Source organism: Typopeltis vanoorti, chromosome 5, assembly GCF_054136105.1.
Source record: "Typopeltis vanoorti isolate ZY-2024b chromosome 5, IOZ_Tvanoo_1.0, whole genome shotgun sequence".
In the NCBI taxonomy this organism is placed as follows: Eukaryota; Metazoa; Arthropoda; class Arachnida; order Uropygi; family Thelyphonidae; genus Typopeltis; species Typopeltis vanoorti.
The window spans coordinates 145,039,783-145,052,822 of record NC_143553.1 but is presented as its reverse complement, the minus strand read 5'-3'; the positions used below and the strand labels follow the sequence as shown (position 1 = coordinate 145,052,822).

The window sequence follows — 13,040 nt, the reverse complement described above, 5'->3', positions numbered from 1 at the left end:
AAAATTAATTTTTCAATGAATCAATATCATTAATTCCCAATACATACTCAAGGAGTGTAAAGGATACTATGATAGTACCACAAAATTAAGCTTACATTATTACCAAATTCTAATGACAATTTTCTTCAAATTAATTGGTTTATCTGTCAAGTTTTCAATACAGAAAACCTGGCAAATAGCCAATATTACTATTAACTGCATCAATCCATTAAATCTTCATCTTCTTATGGAGTGTTTTCCTTCTATTCTGGCATCAAACCTGTAATATTTATAATATTTCATATGCTAATTTTTGCTAACTTTTTCTCTTCGAGTTACCATGCCTCCTTAGATTAGCTCAGCTCATGCATTCTTGAATACCAACAATGTCAAGTTCCATTCTAATAATTTTTTAACAGATGGAAAAAGTGGTTAAATCATATTAAACTTCTCTTTTTTTTTCTCTCACACCTCTCCTATCTGTGGTCTCTAGTCTTTGAGCAACTATTTTCCAACTCTCAGATCAAAAATTGGTTTAATCGCAGTCTTGTATACTAAGAGCTTAGCATATTTTCTAATTGCTCTCTTATTCCCATACAAATTTATTCAACTAGTTCCCTACCATATAAGCTTTCCTTATTCTAGTGACTCTTTTCATATTAGTTTGCCATTTTCACTAAAATTGTGCCTAAATAGCCAAAACATTTACTTGTTCATAGTTGTTAGTGAGAAACATGTTGGCCATAGGGCTCAAGCACAAAGAAAGGACATCGGTAGCTAATTCACAAACTTTCTTATACTCATCCCCCTCAAACAATATGGTATCATATAATGGAAAAGACTACTATGCTTCAACATAGCAAATAAACATGACACTTTTTTTTTGGAATCAGCATCAGATTTAAAAACTAAACAAATTTAACAGATGACCAAGTAATATTTGAAACAACCGAGGACAATCTACAAAAAGTCATACATAAACTGAATTTAATAATAAAACAATATGTCGCTCTCTCAAGAAAAAAAAACTAAAACTATGGTATTCAAAGGAAAAATGCCCATCTGAACTAAAATAGACAAAGTGATTGAACAAGTCAACAATTTTAATTATCCAAATTCTCCAAAGTAAATAGGATAATAAACAAAACATTAAGGCCAGTAATAGTTACCAAAAAATGCAGACTAAGAATGTATAATATTTTATCAAAACTAACATTATTATATGAAAGGAAAGCATAGACAATAAGAGAAAAATTATCATAGCAGAAATGAAATATGAAGAACAACAGGTTATACGAGACTTGATAAAAAGAGAAATTAAGATATAGTGAAAGAACTACATGAATAATGGAAAAAAATACAGAACCAAATCAAAAGAGCATTTGGAACAAATGGCATATGATAGGATACCAAAGTGTCAAAAAAAAAAAGAAAAAGAAAAAAAAAGCAGACCAATAAAATGCTGGGCCAAGACCAAAACAGGCCACCTGGCCATGATTCGTGAAAGGAGGAAGAAGAAAAACCAAATATGTTAGCTGCTGATAGACCAGGGAAACAAAAGAAACTGAAAATAACATGCACTGGTAAATGAGCTAAGGGCAAGTAATCATTAAGAAAGAGGGCTTCAAACTATAATAATACAGACTGAAAGGAGGAAAGAATGGAATTATGTAGCAATTAGAAGAGAGAATAACCTAAAAAGGCATGTGATGGAAAGTAACCAGAATTTAAGAGTCCTGGATTTGGTGAAAGCATATTTGCCTAAAACCAAGGTAATCACACTTTGCTTTCAAAGGAAGTTATTTTTCTTAATTTAGCTTTGTGGACCTAAAAACTGGTGATTACAAGAAATTCAGGAAGCAATTTGGTGCAGTGCCACAGCATGAGAAAGACAAGGGAAAGGAAAGGATGCCTATAGTGTACAGGAAATAGTCAAGGGAGTATTTAATGAAAAGATTAGATTGCCTACCTAGAATCAGAAGAATAAATCATCCACATGTTAAATATATAAACAGCACCATGAAACAGATGAAAAGGTGATCAGCAGGTTCACAAGTAGTACAAACATAGGCAAAAAGGACAATCTAAATCATGATGAATGCAAAATAAAATTTTATATTTAGTTTTTTAAACAAATAAAGCCATAGGATTGGTTGAGATAGTAGTCCATGTTTTAAAGAAAGCACAAGAAAAATGGCAGAATCCCGAACCAGGCCATTTAATTTAAGTCTCATGACTGGGAGTATTCCCAAAGGAATGAAATGGAATAAGAGCAAGAACCTGTCACGTAGGTGATTCCAAGACAGATGTAACTATTGCAGACCAATTAGTATAGCTAAAAAAGATACTGGAAAAGTTGCTTAATGACATAATTCAGCAATGGATGGATAAGAATAAGATATGTTATGGGAACAAGCATCATTTAATAAAAGGAGATATTGTCTTAATAATTTACTTACGTTCTGCAAAGTAAGAACTAAGCTGGTTAAGGAAAATGGCCACACCATGATGTTGTTAAACTTTGCAAAGGCATTTAACAAGACAATGTGAAGAACTCAATTATGCAAGTTGGAACAAATGGGATTGGACACAAAGCTGGTGACATGGATAAGAGGATTGCATGTCAAAAGAATCAGAAAGTAGTATGGTGGAATTGAATCATAGAAAAGGCAGATGACTAGGTAGATTACAACAGAACTCTTTATTTAGGTTGTTGTGTTCGATTTGAACATTAATGATATTGGAAATAATTTGAGGGGGGGGGGACAGCCAGTTTTTGCTGATGATTATGCTAAACTAGGTAGAGCAATAGTTAATAAAAGGTGATACATCCTGCAAGATGATCTAAATAGTCTGGTAGTTTGGAACAAAGAATAATGACTACCAATTCATTGTGTCAGAGTTATTGACTTTGGGATAAAAAGCTGAAAGCTGCATATTACAATAGTCTGTAAGAAATGGATGAAGCTAGGGATTTAGAAGAAGTAAGATGGACAGAGAACCAAAGTTAGAAACAGCACAAAAGTGGGCAAAGTAGATAAAAGCATCATTTAGATATTACAACGCACACTGACCAGGAATAAGTTATTATCCCTCTTTATCTGTGCACAATAGTCTAGATTACTGTGCACAGATTTGATCACCTGAGTTACTTAGGAATATGAAAGTGGTGGAAAGTATTCAGGAGTAAGCAGCAAAAATGGTGATGGTTTGTAGTTCTCTAACTTTTGCAGGTTAACAAAATTTAGCCAATAAGTGGAAAAGAGAGGATATGATAGAAGTGTACAAGTTACTAAACAGGATTTCACTGACCAGGAATAAGTTATTATCCCTCTTTATCTGTGCACAATAGTCTAGATTACTGTGCACAGATTTGATCACCTGAGTTACTTAGGAATATGAAAGTGGTGGAAAGTATTCAGGAGTAAGCAGCAAAAATGGTGATGGTTTGTAGTTCTCTAACTTTTGCAGGTTAACAAAATTTAGCCAATAAGTGGAAAAGAGAGGATATGATAGAAGTGTACAAGTTACTAAACAGGATTTCGTAAAATATACATAAAGGATATCTTTCAATAAATGACAGCATGGAAGAGCATAGATAATCTGAAAGTTGTGTAAAATTGTAGTTAGCAAGTATGTAACATAAAACTAGATTTTTTGCTTGAAGAGTGGTAAAATGAGGGGAATGGTTTGCTAGAGCACTTATGAGTGCATGCACAAATTTAAGGAGAGGTATGATACTCACTGTGTCAATTGTGGTTAGCATCAACTGCTCATGATGAGTCTTCCAACTCCACAGAGGTGCCTGTGTAGTAATGTTCTCATAATTATGGAACTCAGGGATACCTATACTAGAAACTGCAAAATCCGTTGCATGCTGAGTTACTTCAAAATGATGAATAACAAGATTTTATTATATGCAACAGCTGTTCAAAAAAAGTATGCAGGTTAGAAGTTTATCATAATGCAGGACATACTCTACATGTCTGAAAAAAATTGATTCTTATAGTCTGTATTCACTGTCATTCTACTAAGGCAAGGACAACAGTTTTCGACTATGATGCATCATTTGTTCACAGCATCTGATTTGTGTGTGTGCTCCATATTACAAGAACTTTGTAAAAAGCACTGCAATACAATCCTAAAACCGTCAGGATGGAGAAATTCTTCTCTACAAAAAGTGCAGCAAAACCAAAATCACACAACCATTATTTATTTATTTATTGAATATGTTGTGCATTATGGATATGGTCAGTTCTGTGGACAAATAGTCAATATCAAATTTTGCACTAAGGTTTTCAGAGATCTACTTGAGGCAGATGTAAAAACCCAGGAAAACAATGTTCCAAAGAACATCTGTTCATGTATCTCAACTGATTTAGTTATATGGCACATGGCAACAAAAGCAGTAGCTACCACATTTGCCAGACTTGTATGACTTGTTTTTGTTCTCCAAAATTCATTTTATAATAGCATCAATTGGAATACTTCTTAAATGTAACATTTAATTAGTGTGTTTACATATACAAAAATACTTACCCCATCTGGAGCACTGGTCAACAGGTGTACAAATTTCTTTGTTAAAAGTCCTAAGGAGGTATCATAGCGGGTCCGTTCCAAAGGAGATTTAACTAGAAAGAAGAATCATAAATTTATGTTTACATTGGTCATGAAATCCTGAAATTAGAGAATGAGTATATACAAAAATGCTTGAATGAAGAAATATGGATAACCAAAATAACAAAGCTTAACTCAACAGATGGACAGGATAATGTTCCCATTATCCTATCTTGATTTTGCACTATTTGCAAAAAAAATAGTGATAATACTAAATTACACACACACTTGTATATATATATATATATATTAAAATACTTGCCTATGAATCTAACTATTTGAATAAACAAAAAATGCTAGAGTACTTCAGTTTGCTTTTCTTCTTTAGATCAGTAATATTCAAATGATATGATATACATCTGATTCTTAGGATAGTAAACGCACAACTATAACAAACTACTGAAAATTCCGATAAAGCTCCATAGGTATAATATTATGCTAAAAAAATTAACTACAGCAAATTATTTGCTATAACAAACTATTCCTAACAAGTTTGCTTTAAGTGAAAGTCAACTGTACATTACATCATGCTACACTACACTACAGACACCTATCTTTTTTTAATAAATCCTAAATAACACTAACCAAAAAATCTTCAATTATAAGTACCACAACATTTTAATTATTAATACCATTTTAAGCTATTAAAACAGGAGATCCACACTTCTGGAGTGGTGCCGATCTCCAGTCAATTCTTCTAGAGACTAAGAATAAATAATCTATTCAATTTTAATGTTAACAAAACCTATTTTATTTTTCACTAATATATATATATATATATATATATATATATATATATAGATAGATAGATAGAGAGCCTCCGTAGCTCTATTTGTATAGACTGAGCCCTCTGGTTGGAAAGATCTGGATTTGATTCCCATCTACAACGTGAAAAACCTTTACCCGGTCTCTTCTGACTAAAGGTGAGTTAGCTAGTCTCATACAGAGGTAGAGGGTATTTTTTTTCACCCAGACACTCTGGTTTCTCATCCCTCAGAACAGGCAAACTGGCCCCATGAACACATATGGATCTACAGCCATGAATACTTAGGACAATATATGGAAGAGATAGGGTCCTCACCACTTGTCATTACGCACATAGTTAACCGCGAGTTACATCATGGTAGTCAACCTCACATGAATAGGATATATATCCCTGCTTATATCTATATGATGTCAGTTCTCGTCTGGAATAATCTTTACCCTCTAATATCTCTTGCCATAAACATATTGTATATATGGCTTCAATATACAGGTGACCAGGTTCTCTCATTACAGGCATTACTTTACTTTTGATACATTTCAGGCATTAATATCTATTGCCTTTACAAAGTGGCAGTGACTAGAAAGCAATGGAGAATATGTATCTATAGCAGAGTTAAACCTCATCTTGTTGAAAGATAAAGAGAAATTGTATATCTGAGTGCAGCTCAGTGGAAGTGGTGCTTGCATCCTCTGTGCTACTTATTATAAGCATTTCTTGACCTGTTACTGAGTTAGTTGATTTCTGGTATGGGCAAGAAGGTTTTTTTGGGCAGCTGGAATGACTGGAAGACATTTGTCATTGTCAGTTATGTGTGCATTGGAGGCAAAGTGTGAAGCCAGGAAATTAGATTTTTCTATGGGTGATGTTGCAATTGAGCCATCTGGGTATGATAGAGGTGGGAATAGTGTAGGGCAAAAGTTACAGTCAATTGCCTTGGCAAGAGACCAAAAGGCATGGCTGCCATTTGGACAGGCTGCAAGTGTGCTGCCTGTTCAAATTGTTTTAGAAGCATTGATAATTTTCTTGCATCTGTTTCGGGTTTCAGTATAAGCATTGAAGGAGGATGAGGTTCTTGATTTGAGCAGCTGTGGTATGCCTGATTTTTCATTTGTACAGCCTTTGCACATCTTTTGGAGAACCAGGGTTTAGTTAGGGGGATGGCAGTTCTGAGTAGTGTGGGGAATGTATGTTTTCATGCCAGTGAGGATTACTTTGGTGATACATTCAGTGCATATGTTTGGACTGGAAGACCAGAAACAATAGTCCAACCATGGGAATGAAGCACAGTAGTCTCAGAGACTCTCCCATTTGGCACTGTTATAATGCCAAACTACTCTTGTGTGGGAGTGACTATGTAAGCATTGTTGCATGGGGAAGGGGGGAGATGAGTACTAGATTGTGGTCAGAATTACCCAGGGGGGCTCACTACATTCACTGCATATTTGGAGGGGTCATTAGTAAGGAAGAAATATAGGGTATTTGGGGAGTGGTTTGGGTTATCTGGTATTCTGGTTGGTTTTTGAACAATTTGTCTAAGGTCATTAGTGATGGCAAATGTTTCAGCATCTCTGCTTGCAGGATGTATAATTAGATATAACTGTATAACTAGAAGAGGAAAGCCAATTAGTGTTATGGAAGTTAAAATCATCCAGGAGGATATTTTGCTATTAGGAGAGTGGGACTGGAGAAAATCAACTTTTAAGGAGAGGAAATGAAAGAGCTCAGAGTGATTGGTGGTATTAGGAGAGCAATAGAAACAGCAGATGAATTTGACTGAATTAGGAGAGGGATATCTTCAGCCAAAGAAGGTCGAAGTTGGGCAATTCTAGGTTAGGTGCTCTATGGCAGGGTATGTCAGAGCAGATATATGCACAAACGTCACCTTTGGGTCAAAAGAAGTTAAATAGTGTATAGTTAGGAATCCACGTTAGGGATTCCTTATGAATAGTTAGGAATAGCATCCACGTATTTATGTGGATGCTATTTTAATGAACTGCTATTCTAGTGACCTTCCATTTTCTGTTGGAGGCACCAGAAATTGGAAGCCATTTCTAAAAATTTTTAATGCCATCTGAAGAGAGCAATCCAATTAATTAATGATTCACCCCCTCTTTGTCTCTTGCAAACTTTCTCCAACCACTCTCTCGTTCTCATTTTGCCTTATAACTTTTCTAATTTACATGGGTATTATTTTAGTGTAGTGAATTGCTATTCTAGGTATATTAAATGGGCGCTATTCTAGTCTTTCCTGGCTTCCATCATTCCACTAGTTGCTCTTAAGCCAGTAAAAACACTAGCAATAACTGCTTCTCAATATCTATTCCCATCTTTAAACCTACTGAGCCAACAACTTCTCATCCTGTTTCATTTTGCTCTACTCTTCTATCCTCCAGAATGGCCTTTCTGACATAGTGTTCTCCAACTTTAACAAAAACATTAATAGGCCCCTCCCCTCTCTCTCTTTTCCAAACCACTTACCCACACAGTTCTAATGTGATATAGGCTCAACAACCTCTTGTTTGCAAGGTAAAAACTATGATGAAAATAAACGCTGTAATTTATTAAATGTAAATGTGATAAGGATGTCAACTTTAACTATCAAATCAACAATACACACTGCAATTCGCAACAAATGACTGTGCCACACCGACAGATGCACTATTTGCACAACCACCATGAACAAAAGTGTTCCTTAAAAAGAAACTGAAACGGTACTCTTTCACAACTAAAAATATTTCTATGCAATACCTTGACCATACAGAGAAACAATTGCAAAATGAGACCTTCCATTATGTCTCAATGTTTGTTACACACAACACTCAAACCCAAGAAGACGGAAAAACCTATAGCACTAGTATTAGTACTATGAGTGACCCAGAGGTTAGACAAACAAAAGAAATTTTTTGGCATTTATTTTAAGTGGATGTAAGATGCCAAGAATTTTCTCTTGCAGTTTCTGGAAGATTAAAAGAAAAAGTCTGTTCCACACAGAGAAAGCAAGAATGAATAATGAGGTAAAAAGAACTAATGATCACAGAACTAATAATATAATGGTATTATAAAAACTTATGACAATGCACTGAAAATAATGAGGTTGTAATTTTTAGGAAATATGTAGGATAAGTGTTTACATGGCCACGCCATGCATGCCAACTCGCTAGAGAAGTCTGTAATGTTGAGAATGGTCAGTGGAACCAGAAAATGGGCCAACAAAGAATATGCTGGCTCAATACCATTCAAGTGGATACAAACATGAACATCCAACAACTGAAAGAAGCAATGCTTGACAGGACAGCACAGAGAACACTTGCCTACAAGTTCACCAAGAGTTGGACATACTGAATGGTTAAATCATCATCATATAGGATAAAAAAAAAAACTGAGAAAAAAAATAAACAATAGAGATGTTAAGTTCTAAATAAACTATAAGTAGTAGAAAGATGCTTACTACTCATGTTTTATTTTTTATTTATTAATAAATATTGGAAGAATTATAGATTAATTCAGATGAATGATAAGCATTTTTAATACAAACAAAACTTGAAATTTTAATAGAAAAATCAAATAAGTAAATAGAAACCTAAAGTTGTAAATGAATATGATCTCCACTGAATCACCACTACCATATTTAATATCCATCTACTCTCCACTACTGTAATAAGAGTAGAAGAAATAAGTTGAAAAGGTTGTAAGCTGGAAAATCCCTATATAAACCATAACGATATGTTGACAATTAACATGCCTGAATGCTAAGATGTGTAGGTCTGTTGTTATTTTTTTAAAACTAATTTTACTCTGTTACTATACATACTGTACAGTAAAGAAACATGAATATACAGTACTTCTGTGTGCCCATTACAATAATCAGTTCAAAGCTTTCTGAGGATGGTTCGCCAGATGCATAACTTGTACAAGGTCTTCATTCAAAGAGCAAGGTGACAAAAGCAGCAGGCTTCTTTAAAAAATTGCCCATTGCCCACTTTTCTTTTCTGCATAAATTTCTCTGTAGAAGCAATTGTAGCAAACATCATTTTCTGTCTACTTTGCTAAATTTCTTCCAACCAAATTACTTATTATTAGAGGAAAATGCCCCTCTGCCAATTTTTTCACTGTAAACGTTTTATGGACTTGGCTTTTTGTTCTGCTTTTTTCTCTCTCTTCTGCAACTTTCCATGTTCTGGTACATAAGGTCTTCATTTGAGAGCTATTCTTTCACAGCTGTTCTACATCTTCACTGTCAGCCTCCAACTCTTTAGCAAGCAGAACTATCTTGTCACCAATCTCTTGTAAGGCTTTGCTGAATCCTGCTGTGAATGTATGATCATCTATTTCCAGCAGCTTCTTCCAAACTCTATTCACACACTTCACTCCATGCTGCATCTACAATCTTTATACAATGCAAGATATATTCCTTCTAAAAGTTTAAGGGTTTTCTCACCCTCAGTAACAGCAATAGTCTTTCTTAAATAAACTGCCCTGAAGGCAACAATAATACCATAGTCCATGGGTTGCAGGAGTGAAATGGCATTCAATGAACATGTTAATAGGACAGCATCATAAACTGAGGACCAACTATATATTTTGCGACTCCAACCCACAAAAGATTATAAACCTATAATACATTAGTACCATGGCTGGGCTTTTTTTTTTTTTTTCCTATTATTATTCATTTTATATATTTTATTTATTTATTATTATTTTTTTTAATGTATTTACTTACTTTTTGGACTAGCATTAGATGAGACAGATATTGTTCTGCCACGCTTAAGTCTAGGTGTACGAAATACATCTCTGGTAGTACTAATGTCAGCAGTTTCCAAATTCAACCTTCTTTTAACCTATAGAAATTTATTTCTGTTTAGATTTTTATAATTAACTATGTAATTTAAAAGCAGCATTTCTTATATACAACATATATTAGTGAAGTTCTTATATAGTGAATAAACATTCACTATCTTCAAACCAATAGTTATGTGTGTACAGGCTCAGGGAAAGTGGAGGAATAGAGATAGCCAGTTCAGCACAGTATCCATGAAAATACTTTTAGAGGATATATATATATATATATACAGGGTGTTCGGGATAAATTTGACAGTTTCGTAAGGAAAAAGAAAATCTTCTTTGTATCTATTAAATTTAATGAATTGACAAAAAACATTACAGGCAGAGTTAATTACAATACTATCAACAAGATGTACTCAAAATAACCACCATTAGCATCGATCACAGCTTCAATTCTGCTTCGGAACCTCGAACAAGCTGATGCTACAGTCTCCCTGGGAAGGGCCGCAAAAACTGTTTTAATTTTATCCATTAACTGGGCTTTTGTATTACTGGAAGTGCGATTGGTGTCTTTTTCAACTGCGCCCCATACAAAATAATCCATGGGGTTAAGGTCTGGGGAGTTTGGAGGCCAAACATTTGGACTGGTGAAGTCGTAGAAATTTTCAGACAACCATTTTTGACTTTTCCCAGAGGTGTGGCAAGGGGCCGAATCCTGCTGCCATACATACGGCCTACCATTGGCTACCCTTGTTATCCAGGGCTTGACTACAGTTAGCAACTCCACGAACAAAGCCCGAATTCCAATGCCAGGGTTCTTCAACACTTGTTCCTGCAGATTTGCGAGGAATTCTGCTGTACGAACGCAATCAGATCGTCTGCTAGGGATCTTTCTTCTTGCTACATCCTCGTAGTCACCATTGCAAGTCTCTAGTTCATGCCTGATTGTTTTTACTGTATTCAGGGAGCATTGGGCAGCAGTCGTAATATCCTTATTTTGATGGCGGGCACAAATCATCATGATACAAGTTATTCTCTTCCATGATTCAGGTGGGTTCCAGCTATCCATCCTTTCTGACATCTTGTATATGAATGAAGAAGGGTCCAAACTTTTAAATGAAGAGAAGTGTGTGTTAATACATGTAACTTACGGAAAAATATAATTAATTATAAATATGTCAAAGTTATCCCGAACACCCTGTATATATATAGCAGAAACAAAACATATATGAAAAGATCATCTGTAAAACCATATTATTCTCTTCATAATAAAATAAAGTATTTTGGGGAGATTTTTGGTGTACCAGAAGAAATACATGAACATGAAATATCTAAAGTAGAATGGATTTAGGATTTATGCAGAAATTGTATAGTTAAGAAATGATGAGAGAAGAAAACGAGACAGTTTTTGGAAGCAGAGGAGGCAGACTACAGATGTGGTGTGCTTATTCTAGGAAAGGCTAGAGTTGCAAGTTGGCTCAATAAAAGAAATGTGATATAATGGAGATCTGGATACCATCAAAATGTGAGAGATAAATATAATCTTTCTTATGAAAAAGACAGGACTGTGTTTAGATAACAATGAATTTAACAAGGTTAATCCTTGTGCCTTGCAAGGAGATCAGTGTTGTGAAAGATCTTAAAGTGCTTGGAATCATTTGTGCACTACAAGATTTGTTACATGGAGAAGAGGAAGGGAAGTGCTGCCATCAACAGAACTATGAATGAGATTTGAAGTTAGTGAGAGAAGATCATTTATTCATAATAGGAAGAGCATGGGTTAAAGTACAAAGTCCTGGGATACTCTTGCACTGATGGGGAAATTCTGAAAGAGGAAACAATCCAACTTGCCCAGAAAAGAAACTGGTGACTCATTTGCAAAATGGTAGAAGACAGACCATAAGATGACAGTTGAGTAGAGTAGGCCTCTATATCATATTCAATCAAGTACTCTGAAAATATCAAGGGCGACTACAAGTGTCTTCATACAACTGTGGATCAAGAGTGAGAGGATTGATCTATATTAGTGGTCACTAGTTTAATGACGGAGTGAGGTGAAGAAGGTCATAAATAGTGAACTTCTTCCCCAGGTGGTAAAGTTGGCTGTTGATGAACTTCTCCATTATTTGCAAAGGAAGTAAGGTGAGGGCAAGCAATTGGTAAATAGTTTAGGTTGACTAATTTCACTCTTTCAAGATGGGCCAAATACAGGTTGACTATTATGCTGTGGAACTGAAGTAAAGGAATATCTTCTTATCTAAGCTATTCAACATTCTTCTGACATCTTTCTGATAAGTCTTGAGGAGGCATGCATTAAACTGTTGAAACAACTAACCTTGAAGACAAAAGATGTTAAAAAGGAAGATGTCATCTCTTTCACTTCTAGGTGACACCACTGTAATATGTAAAGACAACGATGACTTTCTGGCAGTGAAAGAGAATGAAAACATGGAGCAGAAGTTGTGCCCAATAATCTAGGCAAGGGACTTAGAGACTAATCTAGTGTTTATGCAGAAGGCAAGTTTCTACATTTGCATTTTTCAAAGTGGAATTTGGATTATTTGGTGTTTTTTTTGCAACGTTGCTAGCTGCAATACAGGCTAAGATGGAAGCCGAAATTTTGTATGAAGCCATTTGTGATGCGATGAATTTTTTGAGCTGACTTTGAACTTGTTTAGAGATTCCAAGGATCAGTGGCAAAGAGGGATTTTTAGGTGGAATGAGGTATGAAAGCCTTCATTCCAGCAAAGGTTTATTTCAAATGCGTGAAAGGCTTGTGTGTTCACAGGACATCTTATTTTTAAGAGAGAAAAGAAAATAACATTTATTAACTTAGTTTCTGATATTTCATTGGCTATTGGTCAGAGCAAGTCTGAAAAGCAATCAACAGCATGAA

At 34.9% G+C, this 13,040-nt stretch overlaps 1 protein-coding gene across 1 annotated transcript in view; it reads right to left on the bottom strand.

Moving 5' to 3' along the window:
• Positions 1-13,040, bottom strand: part of LOC150106905 (transcription factor E2F3-like) — an 86,433-nt gene that overhangs the window by 55,062 nt on the left and 18,331 nt on the right. Inside the window, exons 2-3 of the mRNA XM_090393367.1 lie at positions 10,083-10,200; positions 4,519-4,610 (exon numbers count right to left, since the gene is read on the bottom strand). Coding sequence (XP_090249493.1) covers positions 4,519-4,610; positions 10,083-10,200 — 210 coding nt within the window. The remainder of the gene's footprint in view (positions 1-4,518; positions 4,611-10,082; positions 10,201-13,040) is intronic.